Source organism: Protopterus annectens, chromosome 1.part0 (assembly GCF_019279795.1).
Source record: "Protopterus annectens isolate FY-2018-M chromosome 1.part0, PAN1.0, whole genome shotgun sequence".
In the NCBI taxonomy this organism is placed as follows: Eukaryota; Metazoa; Chordata; order Ceratodontiformes; family Protopteridae; genus Protopterus; species Protopterus annectens.
In genome coordinates this window covers 1,926,415,009-1,926,435,615 of record NC_056725.1, presented here as the reverse complement: position 1 = coordinate 1,926,435,615, position 20,607 = coordinate 1,926,415,009, and the positions used below count along the sequence as shown (strand labels likewise).

The 20,607-nt window shown below is 37.9% G+C and overlaps 1 protein-coding gene across 1 annotated transcript in view; it reads left to right on the top strand.

The window, feature by feature from the left end:
* The window catches only part of TTC23L (tetratricopeptide repeat domain 23 like), an 893,819-nt gene that overhangs the window by 722,496 nt on the left and 150,716 nt on the right, over positions 1-20,607 (top strand). The window contains exon 9 of the mRNA XM_044070199.1: positions 15,079-15,206. Within this exon, the coding sequence (XP_043926134.1) occupies positions 15,079-15,206 (128 nt within the window). The remainder of the gene's footprint in view (positions 1-15,078; positions 15,207-20,607) is intronic.

The window sequence follows — 20,607 nt, the reverse complement described above, 5'->3', positions numbered from 1 at the left end:
TGCCCTACTTAGACCAGGCTTGTCCGACATTGCTCAATATTCACCAGCATTGCTGGATGTTGCCCAATATTACTGAACATTGACCATAGTTGTGCTAGTTGGTGTGTGCAATTTTGTTTGCATATATTACATGGTGGTAAATGCTGTTTAGCACTGCTTTATATTGCTTAACACATGGCAATCATGCCTTAGGTGGTGCTGCAGGGCTGCCTATGTCGGATGCACATACTACACTCCCTGTACATGTTTGAAAGGAGGTAGTGTCAACTTAGGTATCCCTTTTACTATATGTGTGAGTTGGAGAGAGGTATAATTTCCAGAGTTTCTACTGAGCCAGTGTATGTGCTATGCGTTGCCTCTTTGCCAAGGCCAAAGCATACTGGGCACGCCTCCTTCTGCCTACTGGGGCAGGCTCAGGTTGTTCCTCCTCCAAGTCACGCTCTACCTGTGATGGCCTTGGCAATGGTGGGGGGCTGTTTGGCCCAGGCCTATGCTGGTCCTACTGCAGCTGTTTTCACAGGATCATATTATATAGCACAGCACATACCATGACAATTTGGGTACATGTAGTTGGTGAGTACTGCAAGGCTCCACCAGATGTGTCCAGGCACAGGAACCCAAACACATGCTCTATTACATTACATGTTTGTGCGTGTGCCTCATTATTGCATTCCTGTTCAGATGTGTGTGCGTTTCTGATGGGTGTCATCAGCCACGGCTCCAGTGCATAGCCAGCATCCCCCACTAGGTGACCATGTGGGATGTCCCCATTGGCAAATGTCTGGTACAGCTGCGTCAGATGCCAGATATGGGAATCATGGTAGCTTCCAGGGCAGCCTGCACATGCATTCAGTATTATGCCCTGGGCATCACACATGACCTGGCAGTTGATGGAGGGGAAGCCCTTGCAGTTGAAGTAGACCCTATCCTGCTCACTGGCTGGTGCTTTGATGCATATGTGCGTGCAGTCTATTGCACCCACTACCTCTGGGTATTCTGCTATTTGCTGGAAGAGACGCATATTGCTGGCCAATACCTCACGGGAATTGGGAAAATATACGTGATCACTGACATGTGCTGACATGGCATCCAGGAACTGGTGTAGTACCCTGGATGCTGATGCCTGTGATATCCCCATCATATCACCAGTTGGTCTCTGGAAGGTACCTGTTGCTAATATTCTTAGGCCAACATATACCTTGGTTTCCACTGGGATGGGTTCCCCTCTGTTGGTTCTGTCTGTGAGGCGTGGCCTGCACAGCTCAGCAATTTGCTGCAGGAGATCTCTGTCCACTCTATAGCACTCCACTATCTCCAGCTCATGTATCCCCTGGTAGGTTACCCTGGGCTTGTACACTCTTCTCTGTCTCCTCACTGTGGGTTGTCCAGCAGCATTTCCATTCTCACCACCCTCAGCATGTTGTATATGTTGCCTTATAACAGCAATGGCAGCTCCTAACATTTCTTTGTCTCAGTAAAGCTTTTTCAGTTTTCACTTCTATTAGCTTATTGCAGTGTCTGTTGTGAGAAACATAATGGACTGTTGTTTGCAGAGTTTTAAGTGCTAGGCTGGGCTGGACTAGTGTACTGCCTGTGTAATTGCCTGATTCTGATAGTTTTCACCTGCTAGCTCTGCTAGTACTCCCTGGTAGCTTCCTACTATTTGTTGTGCTTTTTTTTTCCTTTCTGTTTCCTCAAGGCGAGCGCCATGCACACAAGTGCAAACACACGCACAGCACCTAACACGCGCGCACACATGCTTACATGGACAAAAACTTGCTTATTCGGGTTAAAACGCACGCGCACCAGTGCAAACGTGCTTACAACTCTTTAAACAGCCTTATACATGCTTACTCCAGCTTAAACGTACGCACTCATGCTTACACGCGCACACTCTGTCTTACTCGGGTTTACACACGCACACACGCACGCATACCCGTTCAGCAAGAAATGTTGGTGTTATCCATGGCATACACCTTCCATTTCTTGGCTTTCCCTAGCCTACCTGTTGACACACCTCTTTCCATGATGTATAAATGACAGCTGACACATGCCACTCTGCTCCAATGAGCTTCACTTCTTTCATACATACCCCCCTCGTGATGTCACCTATCTTCTACTCTGTTACTCCCCATATCCTACTCCTACACTCCACTGACTGTGCTCATTTGCTATGTAAACGTGCGATTCACTATCCTAACACTCATTTACATAGGATTGCCTACTGATACTTGGTTACATGTCTTAGACTGAGCTTCTCCCCTTAGCAACCTCTACTCGGTGGCCATGTTGTCTTCAGCCTGCCATTCCCTTACATTGTACATTAACAATTTCAATAAAATCCACATTTGTGGGTTTTAATTTTTAGTATTCTGGGTTTTAGAGTGCAGCCCGTTTGCATGGTGCTGCGCTACATTTAAACATCAGAAATCGGCGAAAAAAATTATTTTTATTTCATATTGCATCAGGAAACATTTCCAATGGCTGTATATTTGGCCATTGGCATGCTTCCTGCACTGGATGCAACCTTTATTTGTAGCTGTCACGGCTCCGTTTTGCTATTTGCAGAACAGTACTCAGTTGTCAACTGAGTACATTTCTGCAAATAACACTTCTCTTACTCGGACAGGTTTGGGTTTCCTGAATCGCAAATCTACCTCATTTGCATGCCTTTTGCCTGCAATTGAGGTAATTTGCATATCCCAGCTCTGTCCGTGTAAGAGCCGTTTTAGGAGCTCTCTTACACGCCCCTACAGGCTGTTCCTGAATCGCTCATTGGACATGATGGCTGCATGGAGTCTTACTCTACTCTAAGACTCCATGCAAGCCTTCGTGAATTCAGCCCAGTATCTCTAAGAATCTCTGTATCTGTGCAACTTGAATTTCACCAGTTTAACAAAGTGGTATACTGTACTGCAGCTGGCTTCAAAATATGTTAAGAATTAGCAAATAAATTGTTTTCCTTGTGAATAATTAATATTTATGTGAGAGGTGATCAAAAATATTAGTAAAATTGGGAATAATCCCATTATGTCCTTCATACTAAATACGCTGCTGTTTGAAGACTAAATTGATTTGATTGTGCTTAACTATAATATGGATAGGGCAAGTTTGCAAAGTAGTTAGAAATGTAGGGCATGTGGTACCACTATAGCAAGTCATGTCTGAGGATGATGAGAGAAGTAGTATGTATTTATATCTTTCAGTGACTTAACCTGTTTAGCCTCTGTTGAGTCTTGCATACATATAAAGTCATCCGATGTCCTATACAATATTGTATAGTCTGAAAGTAAATGTTTATGAAACTGACAATATGTAGTCCTGCATCTTTATTTATTAGATTTTCAAGTATCAGATATTAATTGTTATTAGAAATAATTTCAGATAAGTAATTCCTTCTTTCATTTGAGAATTGGTTCAACTGTAACCCCCAGGAAACATCTCTGTTCAAAGAATTTTGGCCAAGAACTGGAAACTGTAAAATCAGAAACCTTATTTTTTTCTGACTGCAAGCAGTGTGCTACATTTCTGCATGCCACAAGAAAAGAAACATTGAATTTTTATAATATGTTTGAGTTTTGAGGGGGAGAGAGAGAGAGAGATAGAAAGAGTTCCATTGATGAGGCAGAAGTTTTAGAGTTACTGAGAGCAGGGGAAAAACTTAACATGATTTGATTTGTTCTTTACAATGGTACAAGGTCTCACTGAGTCTATGCAGGGTGATGACCTTCTTTGGGGAGGATAATTGTAACAGTAAATCATAATACTTGGTTTACTTGCCCTCTCTGTTTTGTGTTTTGACTAGATCTTTCTTAGTAGTGGCTCTGTTCACTGACTGGGCTAACACAGGTCTTATGCCTTTCAAAGTGCTGATACAGACAGTGTGAGATTCCCTTATGTATCCTATGTTGTTCTTTGTCATTGTTTCTCCTCAGTGTCTGAGAATCACTGGTCCCTCAGTTTGTGCTACAGAAATATCATTTTGTAGTATTTTGCACTAACTCGTCATTGACCATAATTTAAAAAGATATATATATTCAGCATTCTTTATTATTTCAAAAGAATGTGAAGGTTCTTCATATAATCTTCTAAAGAACTATGTTATATCTTTCCTGATATCTGTGAATAAGTGGTTTCATGTTAGGCAACTAGCACCTAAGTATTACCATATCAAATGCTTGTTTTCCTTAAGGCCAGATGTAATATTGATGTGAGAATTGTCTTAAATGCAAATAGTCTACAAGACTGAGCTACTTAAAAGCTTTTATTTTATATCTAATAAAGATATTTCAAAGCTTTCAAGAAAAAGCATAAGGATAAAGCATTTCTTTAGGCATAAAATCAGAAAAAAATAGAAGAAGCCAGAGAAATGCTAAAAAAAATGTTCTCACCTGCTAGGCTAGAATGTTCCAGTAATGACACTGAACTATTAACAAAATACATTAGTGCAGATACAGAAAACAAAGTCTTGAGCGTTAGTCCTCTAGCTCCATATCAGGAGCAGTGCTGCTTAACTATTACTATTAAGAAACCTAACTGACTCCCTGTGGGTGCAGGAGCTATTTTCATTCTAAACACTTCTCCATTTAAACTCTTCAGTGATCTCTATTGCCCTCTTTTTGCCAATAAATTGGGCACTAAAACAACTTCATGTAGCCAGGAAAGTCACGTCCTACAAAAACCTCCATATCCCATTTCTTTTGCAGAAAAGCTTTCTTTAAAATTTTGTCCACAAATTTGAAGTGTCTACTCATAAATGTTAGGAGGTGTAATAAATAGAAAAGCCCTAAAGAAACATCTAATCAAAACCAATAAGTGTATTTGCTTTGGTCAATGGCATTAATGCATTCCCAGGACATATTACATAATAGCAGACTAAATTTGCCCTTTACTAAGTTATGCTAACCAAAGTCAGTGCCCAAATTACTAAAAGTAGAAAGCTTATTAACTTTTTGGACATTTAAACAAGAATTTACGGGCTATAATTTATGTGGACAATTTTGTAAATTGTATACTCAACAGATAAAACTCATGATGTTACATGAATAATGGTTTATTGAGCAACTGACTTGAATCTAGCAGTTATGTTATTTGTATAGTACACATCTAATTTGTCAGTACTGATGTTTATTCTAAAACAATTAGCTTTATGTTTTTCTTTTTAAAATGGGTTTCCTCCTTATGATTGTGTATTTTGTTTATAACAACTATTTTGTACAGTCTGTTTTTGGCTTATGGCCAGTTTGTGACTGAAAATTGTTCATGGACCATTTCACTAACCTGGTTAACTAAGATAGATAGATAGACAGATAGATAGAGGGGAAAAAGAAAACATAGAAGGAACTCATCTTCTGAGGGTAAGAATCTATTTTACACAGTTCACATACATTCCTCACAGTAGGTAAATGTTGACCATGTGGATACTTCCTCTTAATCTAGTGTTTGTCCTGATATTACTTTCAGTGAAAACATTCAGAATGTGAGAAAATTATGTGGCTCATTACTAATTTTTCTTCTGAAAGAGTCTATATTAAAATGCTGAAATTGCAAAATTCCTTCTCTGTTTAACTATCTGATGATTTATTAAAAGTTATCATTCTTCATTCAGACACCTAAGCTCCAGCTCATAAGAAACACATACCCAACATATAAGTACACAAAGGGCATGTCAGATCTTTAAATTAAAAGCTGCCAAGAAATATAGCTTTATCTACAACCGAAACTAGAACATCTCTTTTAGTATATAACTATCTGACAGGCAGTCAAGGTTGCTGGATGGATTTGGAGAAAAGGCATATTTTTCCACTATCTTTGCAATTAGGGTTATGAATTATCTTGTCCATATGCTCTACCAGAGTAGAGTAATTAATTCACATCCAGAAATCTCTTCCCAACATGACAGATGTAAAGCTCAGCTATAGCAATTCAGTAAAATGTTGGCTAAGATAAAAGAACATACTCTGAAATGTTCATGTGATTCAATTGGTGACATGTCTAGCTGTGTAGATCTGCTATGGCAGGAATAGCTATTAGGAAACATACATGTGTGAGATCTTAAAACCATTCTGAATATACCAAAGCTCTCAAGTAGTTGGCAGTCTAATAGCAGGGTGCTTTCTGTTTGATCAGCCAGTTTCAGATATAGGTAAGGTATTAGAAAGTAAAATAAAATTTAGGAGGCTTTTCAGGTGCCTATCATCCTCTAGCTACACAATTTTAGAGGAACTACCCCACCTTCAAAAAATACTTCCATAGGAAATCATCTATCCAAAAGCCTCATCCCCACAAATACAAATACAGTAAAGGTGATCAAAGATCAAGATCAACACACTGAGCTGATAAGGATATTTTATAGTGCTGAGGACCATTAAATCTATTGGTCTTCTTTCTTTGTTCCCCTTCTTCCTCTAAACCACTGTGAAGAAGCTTGATGATGATTTTATTTTAGTAACTGTTAATTCTCTCTGGATTATATTTGGCTACTGCAATCATTTGCAGTAAATTAATAAGCAGTGCAATACCAGCTTTGTATATGTAGATAGACAGATGGTTAAATGTATGGATAAGATGCATACACATATATGTGTGTCAATATATATATTATTTACACGCAACACTTCTCTTGAGATTGTATTTAACATCTGAAGCACAATTTAATAAGTTAAATATTTTGCTGCCACAATCATTTGCATTAAAAGGCAGTGCAGTATATACTACACACACACACACACACACACACACACACACACACACATATATATATATATAGAGAGAGAGCGAGAGAGAGAGATATTTATGTATGTGTGTGTTTGTGTTTTGATTGTATTTGATATCTGAAGCACAATATAACAAGTTAAAGTCTTGATACCAAATGAATGCAGATTGGAAAATTCATGATATGCTACATTAACTATATATCTCTTTAACTAAGATGACTGCACATTAACATTGGAGATATCCTGCTGTAAAGATGAAAATTATTACTTTGTTTTAAGTTAATTGTCTTTTAGCACACTTTTGCAATTTTTCTGAAGTCCATATATTATATCTTTAGGAAACGTCTGGATGGATCAGAATAGTCTTCTTCACATTAACATGAAAAGATAAAAACATGTAAAGGGCCTTCAATGCCTGCAATCAATACTGGTGTTTCTGTCTAAATAATATATTGAATACTGTGGTTCTATACTGTGGAATTAAGTGCATAAATTATGATTCAATGCCAGTTAAATAAATAGTCTTTTCATTTAAGCAGCTCAGGCTATATCTCTAAGCTCTGTAAGACTACTGCCACTCTATCTTAGCATTCACTTTCATCAGGTACACAGATGAAAGCTGTTTCATTTATACAAACACTGAAAATGATATTGAAACTTTTCAGGGATTTCTTTGTGTGGTTACAGGTTTCATGCAACCACTTCTACATACTTTGTTAAATAACTTACATCATAAAGTATGCAAGATCAGTGCATTATGTCTTAAGAGTTGTATTCTGCTTTAAGGATTCCTTTCTTTTGCATAGGTAGAGAAATTCTATTTCAAGAAAAAAACAAATCAAATCAAGCCTAATTCTTATAACTTTGACTTTCCATAAGCAACTGTTTTCCAACAGCTTATGTGAATCCAGTCTGTTTCCATTTGCTCCTTTTCTTCACAATGCCTTTTCAATTCAGCTACAACACAATTTCAGACTCCTATTTAGAAAGAATCGCTAAGCATGTTAAAAATTTTTTTGCAGAATATGTCCACATGATCAAAGCAATCAGAAGACAACATTATGGATCTACATTGGTTTATCATGCAGATCAAAATTTGTCGATGTTTATAATGGAAGGATGTGCCCCCAGGAGGCAAGGTTATAGTATTTGATTAACATACCTTCTACTCATAAATTCGGTGTCTAAACAAGGACTTACTATCTCAGCAAAATGTCAATCTAAGTACTTGGTTCTCAACTTTCCGAATATCTTACTTTGAATGATAAAGTTTTTTGTTATCATTGTCATTCATAGTGGCACTTTCTCTAAATAATCATAAAATAGCTTTAGAAATCTTGCAGACCTAAAGAAAAAAGCCTAACTCACAAAATGTAAAATATTTAATACAGAGATATTTCAAGAACAAGAATGCTTTGTTCTATATGGATTATGCAAGCTATAATGACTGACAGGATGGGCATTATAGGGAAATAGTAGACTGCCCATGGATATTGTAAGTCCTGACTCCACAGGCAGAGGGTCTGTCTATCTCTGGAAGGTCTGTTATTTCACATTAGAGAATGAGCGATGTGTACATCAGCACCCAAACTGGAGAACAAATATTCTCCAGCAAGGTAATGACTGATGAAAAATGAGTCCTCTACTTCATGGCAGCATATTAAGCTGCTGAGGAGCTCAGACTGAAAGTAACCTAATGGCTGCCATTATTTTATATTCACAAAGCAGCGCTTTTGCTGTTTAGCAAGTGTAAAATTAGAAGAAACATAAGAAAGAAAGAAAAATGTTTGTGCGTGTGTGTCTTTATGTGTGTTTATAGTTCTGTCTGAGTGTTTGAGTGTATGCTTGCTTGCGTGCCTGAAAGCGGAACTGTATTTCTGTCTATATATGTGAAAAGTGAGAGCGATCAAGCAGTGGCAGCAGCAGCAGCAGTAAAGCAGTTTGCATACTTCTCAAACTCTTAGCTCAAGAAATCTGGATAAAGCCAAAAATAAAGGGGGATCATAGGCTCAAAAATAAGAACAAGTTTTAAATATCGCTTTTATATAATTAGAAAATTGCTTGAATAACAGGATTTGTGTTAGCATGCATTGTCTGAAGAGCAAGTGTGTGTGTGTGTGTGTGTGTGTGTGTGTGTGTGTGTGCGCGCGCGTGTTTGTGAGAGAGACAGTGAGATCTCTCAAGCAACCAGTGGCAGCATAGTTAAGAGGTATGCACACATCTCAACATCTCAGCTCAAGAAATCTAAAGTCTAAAATAAAGGGGGAGCAAAGGCTCAAAAACAGGAACATATTTTAAATATTGCTCTTATAAGATTACAATGTTGCTTGAATAACAGGATTTTTGTTAGCATGCATATTTTGAAGGAAATAAAATGTGAAAATGAAATGTATGTCATTATTTAGTGATTTCAGTCTCCAATGATTGGCAGTAAACCAAACATTTTAGGAGTAAGTGACCAAAAACATGAAGTAAATATCTGGATATTTTTTGAAAATGTTATATTTTGGATGAAAAATGCTTCCTCTAACAACATTTACATGTACAACAGCAAGTTTGGAACATAAGGCAGAGGAGCTATTTTACGAATATACACATATATATATATATATATATATATATATATATATATATATATATATATACCATATTTCCCCGAAAATAAGAACAGGTCCTATACTCTTTCCCCTGCTGAAGTACGTATTAGGGCTTATTATCAGGGGATGCCTTATTTACCCCCCCCCGTAAACAATCTACATTTATTCATGTACAAAAATCGACATTTATTCATGTACACAAATCGACATTTATTCAGGTACAAAAATTGACATTTATTCATGCACATAAATTGACATTTATTTGGTACTTTTCTGTTATTGAACAACAGTTCTAAGTAATGTGTTTACAGTTGTGTGAGAATTCTACATAAACAGTGCAACAAACATTTCAGCTTCAGAATATCTGTGCCTTGGCTTTCACAGTGCAATATTTTATGCTTAACAGAAAGTGCAGAAAAATCTCAATACATGTATATTGGAGGAGTGGAATAAAACTGAAAGCAGAAGCAATCCATTCTGTTGCCCCTATAATGGAAAAGTTATTCAAATACAGTCATGTCATCTTCTTCTGGAACATTATCATAAGTCTCCAACCCCCGAATTCTGGCCTGAATTTCATGCGACTCCATTTCCTGTAGAACCATTGGTCCTTATCTGTCATGCCTAGCAATAGAGCTCTATTAAATGAGAACTGCTTGTCCAAGTAGCCTGCTCATAGTACATTGGAAACACAGCTGTCAGTGATTTTATCCCATGAATTTTTCACCCAGGTCACAATCTCTTGCAGGCTAGGCTTCACAAAGTTTCCATGCTGATTTCTCTCCATTCTATTTTAAATGTAGTCAATTGAGTTCCATGTACAAATGGTCCTTGAATGTCTTGTTTATTGCAATATCAAGAGTTTGGAGATAGGCAGTCATTCCTGTGGGAATCATTATTTGATCTATTCTTCTCTGCGCAAGGAATTTCTTCATGTCTTTAGTGCAGTGAGTGCTGGCTGAATCCCAGACTAGCAGACCTCTTTCGCCACCTCGCAAAACAAGTGGCAGCATTACATCGGCCCACTTCCTTATAATTGCTTGTGTGCACCAGGCTTTTTCAGTTTCAAGAATGTAAATGCCTGAAACACGTTCAATCTTATCTTTCTTGCCCTTACTAATGATTAGAGGTGGGGTTTTCTTTCCATCTAGATGAATTGCCAAAATACAGGTAACACGTGCACTCTCGTAACCAGTGGAGGGAATGTAGATTGACGAGGCACCCCTCTGGTCAATTGTTGTTTGAGATCCTTGGCCCATAAACACTGCAGTTTCATCCATAGCAATCATGTTGGAGAGTTGGTATTTAGAAAAGTCAATGCCATCAACAAAGGACTTGAATGCAAGTGCATGTTTAAGAACGTCAGTATCTTCCAGCTTGAACAGTGCTGTTGATCTTCTTAGAGACAGTTCATACCGCTGAAGGAAGACATCCAGCCAAAGTTGTGATACTTTGAATTTTTCTGGGGATATTTCTAACTGTGGTGCCGTTGCAAGGGCAAATGCTTGAATGTCAGCCCTGTGCACAACCAAAGGCTTTGCTCTCCTGTTAGCAATCCATCCACAGATGATGTCTTCCAGCTCAGGAAATAATGGTTGCTGACCTGATCCACACTTGCACTTCCTAGCATTTCCCTCGTTGGCCTGTTGACTGAGGTTATCGTACACTGCACGCCATTTTCGGACCATTCAGAGATCTAACTTCTTCTCTTTGCAGAAAGCCATCAGATTCTTTCCCTGGGAGTCCTCCATGATTCCTTTCTTGTACTCGATGGAATAGCTCTTTCTTTTTGCACCCATCTTGTCAGGGGGGGTTAATTAAAGACTTACAAGACCAGAGTGGCAACACAAAATGGCGACAGTTAAGAAGACACAACCACAGCCGTTCGTTATCAAGTTTTATATTTTGACCAATCAAAGTACACCTGCCAGTGTTTATGGGCCAAGGATCTCAACCGTCAAGTGTGAATGATGATTAGGGTTACAGTAAAATCATGGAGGACTCCCACGGAAAGAATCTTATGACTTTCTGCAAAGAGAAGTTGGGTGCCCAAATGGTCTGAAAATGATGAGCAGAGTACGATAACCTCAGTCAATGGGTGTTAATAATATTATTTTATACTGTATATCACCAAAAAGTACCCAAAAGAAGCTGTGGATTCCAGTATTACAGTATAAAAATCTTTGATGTAGAAAAGGCCACATAAAATCACATCAATATAAGTGCTTTCGTAGGCATGTATCCATGCCTATGAAAGTGCTTATGTCGATGTGATTTTATGTGGCCTTTTCTACATTAAAGATTTCTATACTGGAATACTGGAATCCACAGCTTCTTTTGGGTCCTTTTTGGTTTTATACAGATTTGGACTTCTTTGTTTATTGGGACCTAAAAGTCTACAATTGGTGGTAATGGTTTTTCTGTTTTTAATATAATTTTATAATTCAAGACATCCATCATGTGTTGTTGATGATCTTAACTAGGGCTTATTTTTGGGGTAGGGCTTGTATTGTGACCACCCTGGAAAACCATACTAGGCCTTATTCTCTGGTTAGGTCTTATTTACGAAGAAATACGGTATATAGGTATATATATATATATATATATATATATATATATATATATACATATATATAATGTAAAAACAGAAGAAAGCTGCTGTCACCAGGCCATAGGGCATAAAACTAAACTTTAATAAAACAACAAGTAAAACATTTGTCAATAAATAGATAAGCGCTTTCAGGTTTCAGACAACCCTTCCTCAGAACTAACTCCATTCATAAAACTCCCAATAAATATATCCTTCAACCAATCAGATGCTCCAAATAAACATGCCCTTCTTCAGGCCAATCATATCCATCTATGTAGCTTCTACCCTTTCAGGGCTGGTTTTAAAGGTATATTTGTATTTAAACCTGGTAGTGCATAAGCTTGTAGCCTTATTATCCACTTCATTTCATTTTGTTCTGTTTTTAAGAGTAATGTCACCACCTCTAATACTAGTTTTCATCACTTCCAAGGCCATGAACTGAAAATAATGCTCCATCAGAGGAGAGCTCATTTTCTTATTCTCCCTATGGAAAGGGGTCTCTTTCTCTGAGATTATTTCCATGCATTTCCTATATAATAAAAGTTATCTCTGATTTCACAATCTTGTAAATTGTTGTGTACAAAAATAAATTTTATAAATTGTTAAACATTTACTAATTGTATTACATTTGTCTAGAACGATGTTCTGCTTTGTATAAGCCTCTGCATACTTTATATAATATATCACTGTATTTGTCTGTTGTCCTTTACACAGCTACATTAGTAGATCAGTGCATTTGTGTATTATTTTAACAAGTGGATGTATGTATACTCAGTATTATAAGCTTTTTTCTCCTTGTGAACTGTTGTGTTACTGTTAGGTTTACTTATTATGTTGCAGTCCTTTGTTGCTGTACATGAAGCTTTACTCTCTGAGCCTCCTGTAAAAATGGGCTATTCTTAGCTTGACAATATTTTAAAGCAGCATACATTGAAAGAGAGCTCAAGCAGCACCAACTTCATGATGGTTTAACCATACAGGTAACTTACAGGTGGACGAAGATTTAACTCTCGAGATTCAGTTGTTCGAAGTTCAACATGCCGGTGATCAGAGTTCCACTATTGCAAATAATTGTTGTCGAGTTCTGCCAGCAGTGATGCCCTTTTCAGCAAATTACCCCCTTCTTAGAATCAGTATGACCATGGAGTTGGTATCTATAAATTCTGTGGGTGGTAGTGGTGGGGGGGGGGGGTTGCAGAGGGGCTACCCCTGCAAAAAAAAAAAAAAAACACTTTAAAAAGTGTTTTTTCAGCCATTTTTTTGTTGAAGGCAGTTCAGGTATTCCTATCCTTGAGGTATTCAGTTTCAACCACTCATAGTGGAAACTAACCAGACACATTGCCCTTAAGAAGACTATACATGATTGCTGGTGGTGCTCACTTACAAAGTTCCTCTGCGAAGTCTCTAGAACGTACAAAAATGAAGTAAGATAATTGTGCTATTTTTATGTTAATCTACTAAATCTTTTCACTTCCCTTTTCTTAGTGTCACACAAGTTCATTAAACCATTCAGCAAAGCTACCATTTCTGCAAATCTTTACTAAATAATTTATTAAAAACTATAGCCAGAATTAATCCTTGCCATTTGAAAAAAATACTGTTTGCATGTCTTCTTAGCAATGCATCACTGTACCATTAATTTCAAACTGCCAAAGAAGCAGAAAACTGTGAGATGTTAGACAGAATACTGCATCTTTATATTTAAATGATTCTTGAAACATTTGCAGTTTACCATGAAGTTTCTGCTTAAAACATGATTAAACAATTTTTCTGAAATTATTATAGCAATAACCCACGCCTGGGTGTGGGTAATGCTAAATTTACCCACGGTTGGCGTGGTTTGGTCCCGAGGGCGAGCCCGGAGGGACCAAACAAAGCCAACCGTGGGTAAATTTAGCATTACCCACACCCAGAAGTGGGTTATTGCTATTATACCATGACATTATTTAAGAAAAGAAACTATTACTTTTCTTAAATAATGGCATAGTATAATGCCTGTTTACTGCCCTTCCGCAGATGTCTGGCATCTACGGCAGTTCTGATGTACTGCGCGCCTGCGCGGTACATCAGAGTTGAGCAAAGCGGAGAAAGCAAGATCTCCGTTGCTTTTTAATCTCGCTATGTTAAATGAGTTTAACATAGCGAGACAGTTTTAAAATAAGCAACGGACATCTCCGTTGCTTATTTAAAACTGTCTCGCTATGTTAAACTCATTTAACATAGCGAGACTAAAAGCAACGGAGATCTTGCTTTCTCCGTGTTTTAACACTGTCTCCCTATGTTAATTGGGTTTAACATAGCGAGACAGCTTTAAAATAAGCAACGGAGATCTCCGTTGCTTATTTTAAAGCTGTCTCGCTATGTTAAACCCATTTAACATAGCGAGACAGTGTTTTAAAAAAACGAGCTATACTAATGGAAAAAAGTCCGGGCGACCGGACCTTTTTCCATTAGTATAACTCGATTTACAATGGGCACGCTGGCCAATCAGCGTGCACGTTTTGGGGGGGGGTCATGGTATAATTTACAGTTTCCTGTGAGAGTAATGCTTTGAATGGGTGTACCTTTATTCTAATTTACCCTGTCCATCTTTCCATCCATCCATCACATCATTCAAAAAGATAAAACTTGGAAATTCTCTTACAATTACATATTTTTCCCCATAATTTGTTACATGACGTACCCCAAAAGTAAAACTTTTAATAGACGTGCTTGCTAAACCTTTTAATACTTTTTGTTGTAGAAGATACATACTGTTACAGTTATTTATATTTCTAATTAAACAAAAGAATCTGCTGTCTTTTATTTAGTTAATAGTTTGTATAGTTGCATTTTCCTGTAATTGTTTTCACAATGCTTTGCCTGTTTTTATTTTTTTTAAGTATGACCTTTTAGTTCCACCTTCACCCTTTTTTTGTAGTAAGCTGCAAAGTAAGGGTGTGAAATATTGTAATTTTACCTAGTGATAATTTCTTTCTACAGTAAACTATACTGCATGAATTCTTACAGTTGAATATTATCTTCAAATGTATGATAAATCATATTTGCTAGTGAATTTAATCTGCATAAGTAAAATGCTTGTGGATTTAATTTTTAGCCTTTCTATGAAATTGAAATGTCTGTTTTAGAAATATAATGTTTGTGATTATAAAAATAACTATGCTTATACTTTCAGAGCCTGCTGAAATGTACTTTCAAGACAGCATTAATGCATATCAGACAGCCTTGGGTGCAGACTCTCCGCAGTATTTCAGTGCAGTGGATGATTTCAGCATCTGGCTCATACAGACAGGAAACAAAGAGGTATTCAAAGTAAAGCATATAATTGACAACCAAAAGGAGGATAATATTAAACTATTGAAACATTAAATGCCATTAATTCTTCATTAGTTAATTGTTAAGATCAAGTCTTAGACTACAAATATCTCCTAGAACACCTTATCCATTCAGAAGTGACTAGAAAACGGATGACAAGGTGGGTGAAAGACAAACCCCATACCCCAGCACTCAAAGTAAATAACTGGAAGTGTTGTAGAAAAACTATCATTTTCTACTGTTTAAAAGGAAACAAAAATGAGATGTTCTGTTTTCCTTCTGTATAGCAGACTCAGTGGCAGTTTTGTTATACTTTTATATTTAGTGCTTCTGAACTACAAGGTGCATAGTCTACCGTATGCTATGTCTACTATTGTTCTTCAAGCAGAATTTATATCATTTCAATAATTCATAACAGCAATCAAGAGGACAATTTGGCAGTAAGTGGGTGGAGTAAGGCTTTGAGCTGTTAATAAATTGCTTCTTTTAGACAAGGGTACAGGGTTTGAGTCCTTTGACTTCCATTTGTCCACTGTGTGACTCTACTGCACGCAAACAAAGGATTACATCAGAAGGAAACCAACCAGAGAAATATGTTGCCATTCCAGTGCCTTTATTCCATTAAAAAAACAACTTGGTTTGGATTGTTTTTTATGGTTGATTTTTTATGGAATAAAGCCAATGGTGTGGTGACATACATGTCTGGTTGGTTTCCTCCTGATGTAATCCTTTGTTTGTGTGCAGTGGTGATTTTATTACATGCTTGCCCAGGTATTTTTGGTTTCTGTGCAACTCTGACAAAGTCAGCACACCAGACACTTTATCAAGGGGTTTACTGAGTAAAAAAAATAGAATATTAAAATAAAAAAAAGTTGTCATTGCCATTTTGACATCCCTTTCTATTTTGATATTATTCTTTGTTAAAAGTCACTTGCTGCTGTTGTACTTCCTTTATGCATTTATCTAAGAAGTATACATCTTGACAAATCTGTTCTTTTTCTAACTTTTGGACTAGACTTTTTATTCAAAACATGTTTTCAAAAAAAGACTGAGAGAGAGAACGAGAGAAAAACAGAGAGAGAACGAGAGAGAAAGAAAGAAACCTTCTAGTTTCATCTAGGCAGGCTTCTGAATTTAAAAGTTGGTCACAAGTCTGATGACCCTATTTATATTGACAAATCAACAAAGGAAAAGTTCATTAGATATATTTATTTATTTACTGATTGACATTTGATTACTGGGAATGTCTGACTGGGTAGGAGCCTTTTCTAGTGGAGGTCTGGGAGAAAATCTCCAAAGTATTACAAAACATTTTAAGAACAATAATTTTACAATCTTCAAAAATAATACAAAAACATCTACTACCAAATTAGTCATAATATAAAAACTGCTTAAGAATAGATACACGTTACATGACAATAATTTCATATTTAGAGGAATTTTAGACAGTTTGCAGAGAAATTAAAGATAAGTTAGTGTAATACAAACAGGAATTACAATATGAAGTAAAAGAAAAAGCAGGTTTATAGAGAAATTCATAGAAGTAAGTAAGTAGGTGAAGAAGGTTGAGAAAGGAGGTGTAAGGTATGAATAGGTACTTGTTCATGTTTAGGAATATAGTTTATCCTGGTGTTGAGCACTAACTTAACTAGCTTTTGGCTAGACAGTCTTTTAAAATGGTTTTCAAGGAAGTGAGGGAGGGTATTGACCTGATGGATAGAGATAAGGAGTTCCAGGCCTTAGCAATATGGTATGAGTGCAGGCAATGCCCAGCAAATTTGATAGGTTTGTGAACAGACAGATGTTTTTAGTCATTGAATCGTAATGACCAATTGGAAACATAGTTGTATAGGATGGTATTAAGTGCCAGACAAGCAGATGGATGCTGGATAATTTTATGGGTGGTAAGAAGCTGTGTATATGTTAGTTAATGGGGGTAGTTCTAACCAATTTAGGCTTTTAAATGGTATACAGTGGTGGGTTCTGAAAGGTGAATTTGCTGCAAATTTAGCAACTTTGGTATAACATTGTTCAAGGTTTGATTTTGTGATGCTTGGAGGTTAGTAAGGATAGGAGCACCATAAAAGGTGTGGGGAGGAGATAAGTAGTGGCAAATTTAGTAGTTGCATTGGTGAGAAAGTTTTTGGACTCTGGGAGTTTTCTTATGCAATTTTGTATATGCAGGTTGAATTTAAGATTGTCATCCACTATCTTTTCATCCCTAATAATTTGCTATGAGAAATGATTTCAGTGGTTGTTTTATCAAGAGAGAGGACCTTAAATTTTGTTTTTTGTTTTTTTCATGAGAGAGATTTGGGGAAAAAACAGTATTTTTTAGCGGGGGGAGGGGTTGAACATGCGTTGTGAGTTATAAAGCTATGTTTCAGTGTCTGGTGAATTTTACAGAGTAATTTTTTGAGGTGCACCATAATGACAGATGTACAGATGAATGCGGTGTCACCTGCATACTCTAGGGAGGCCTTTTGTGTGGATGTGTGAATGTGTGGAGGGTGTTGGTGAGTGTTAAAGAGGAGGGGACCAAGGACAGAGCCTTGTGGTACACTGGTGGTAATTGGGAGGTATGGAGAGAGAGAGACAGTGAAGTGTCATTTTACTGACTGATATCTATTGGACAGGTAGGTTTTGAATCATAGAAGGTTGGGCTGAGAGACACCTAGTGAGGACATTTGAAGTAGAAATTTGCTGTGACAAACTGTGTTGAAGAAGCCTAATTTTTTTAAGTATTTTGGAGAGGGGTAATAAGATTGACATAGGTTTAAAGTTTGAAATGCCTTTGCATTTACTGCTTTGTGCAGAGGGATGATGTGTGACTTTTTCCAGAGAGATGGAATGTGGGATTCCTGGACTGGCCTATTTATAATGATTGAAACAGCATAGGCAATACTACTGGCTGCTATTCTAAGGTACTCACTTGGGAGATCATCAGCTGATGCAGAGCATCGTTTGAGTTTGTTTAAGAGTAGTTTTATAGTAGATGTGGGCACAAGTTTGAAGGTGAAAGTGGATGTGGTGAAATGTGGCTGTTGGGCAAGGTTGGGAATAGATGCTGGGGAATCCTTGGTTAGAGATGCTGTACTATATATGAGATAAGAGTTAAATTGTATTCTGGCTTTGAATGGTGAGTCATTGGGAAAGGGATTGGGGTTGATTTTTTGTCTGGGATGCAATATTTCTTTAATGGCTGTCCAGAATTTTTTAGGGTTGTGTTTATTTATTTATTTATTTGACATTTGTTGACCAGGTAAGTCCATCTGAGCTTAGTCCCTTTTTCAGTGGAGGCCTGGGGAGAAAAGCTCCAAGGTACAGTTTATACAAGTATTCACATTTTACAAGTAATAAATTCACAATAATGTAAAATAAAATATGTACAGTCAGAAGTATGAACAAAACTTAAACTGGTGAACAATAATAGAACATATTAAAGAACTCTACAAGAGGGGCAGACTACTTAGCAGTGAGTATTGGCTCACTTTATATGATCATAGGAGATTACTAGGCTAATGGCCCTGGTGCCCTTACAAGCCTAGCCAAGAGTTTATCCCCAAAAAAGAAACCTCAGTCAGCACCTGTCACTCCTGTCAATGAGGGAAAAAAGTGGAACCCCTGGGACAAATTTATGGTTTCCCATCCACTCATCAAGGTTGTGTTTGAAGAGGGTCAGTGAGCTACTCTGTTTGACATGTATGGGAAGCCTATTCCAGAGACAGGGCAACCTCTGGAGACAAACCTGTCTCTCCAGCAGGTTTTGTTGATGGTTGATGTTGCATATTAGATTTAGGCCTATTGAGCAGATAATGCATGAGGAGCATCTCCAGTAGGGCAGGGTCTGACATTGCCTTGTAGGTGAGACACAGATCACCTTTGAGCAATCTGTATGATACTGAGTACAGCGATAGTGATTTAAGCCTGTCCACATAGGATATGTGTTGGAGGCCATGGATTCTCTTTGTGAGGTATTTCTGTGGGCTTTCTAGTTGGTGCAGGTTTTTGGAGAGGTACATACCAAACGGGACATTGTACTCAATTATAGGTCTAATAAGAGAGGACTACAGAGAGGTAATAACCTTCTTTTTTCTGGATGCGATCCCCTTACTTATGAGATGAACCAAGTAAAAGGCTTTTCTGACCACTGCCACCACATGATGGTTGAATGTGAGATTGTTGTCAACCTGAGTACCAAGGTCTCTCACCACAGGTTGTGTGCTTAGGAGGTTGCCGTTAATGTGGTAATCAGTAGGGGCCGTGTTTTTGCCGAATGATATGATAATATTTTTTTGCATTTAACTTAAGGACATGACTTTGGCACCAGTTATTTGTAGCTGTGAGACCCTCTTGCAGTATGTTAACATCAATTGGAGAGTCAGTGACAGAACCCAATTTACAGTCATCCACAAATTTGGTCAGCCACAGGCCCTTTGTCTTTGTCTGGACCTCTGAAAAGTAAATGCCAAACAGTAGGGGTCCCAGGACAGATTCCTGGGGAACACCACTAGTGACAGGTCTGCTGTCAGAGGTGGCAGCCCCTATTTTGACCTTGTGGGTCCTATCTGTGAGCCAGTTAGCCACCCATCTGACTAGATAGGGATTAACACCAAGTTGTATTAGCTTTTCGATGATACTTGAGTGGGGGATTGTGTCAAAGGCCTTGGCCAGGTCAAGGTAAGCTGTATGTACTGACTTTCCCCTCATCCAGGGCCTTGATGATAGTCTCAAAGAATTCACCTAGATTCAATAGGTAAGATCTGCCCCTGACGAATCCGAATTGCGTGGGGTCGAGTGCTTGGAGATTGCCTATGTCCTTGTTTATGAGAGCCATAATAATATGCTCCATGGCTTTACAAATCAGACTTGTCAGCCTGATGGGGTGATAGTTTCCCGGGTCAGTAGTGGCACCACCTTTGTGCAAAGTGATGACAATGGCAGTTCTCCACTCTGCTGGAATGAAGCCTGTAGTTAGGCTGTGGTTGAATAGGGTGCTCAATGGTGAAGCTAGTTCTTGCTGGAGATGGTGCAGAATACAGCCTGGGATACTATCAGGTCTCATGAAAGCTGTGTTGTTTGCCTTGGATAAAGCGTTTAACACTTGATCTACAGAGATGAGAGGTGCGGAGCAAGTATTGGGGATGTCGACTAGGCCTTTGGAGGGGGCGATAAATGGGTGAAGTTTGTGCTGAACCTAGCAGCCAGCAGGTTGGCTAAGTCAGCAGAATCAGTGTAAGTGGTACCATTAAGTACTAGTTCGGAACAAACTTAGGCATTGCCATGGAGGTTCCTAATGTAACTGAAGAAGGACCTGTGGTTTCCCTTTGTTTTGGAGGCTAGTTTCTACTCATAATTGGCTTTGGAGGTTTTCACTAGTGATCTAATT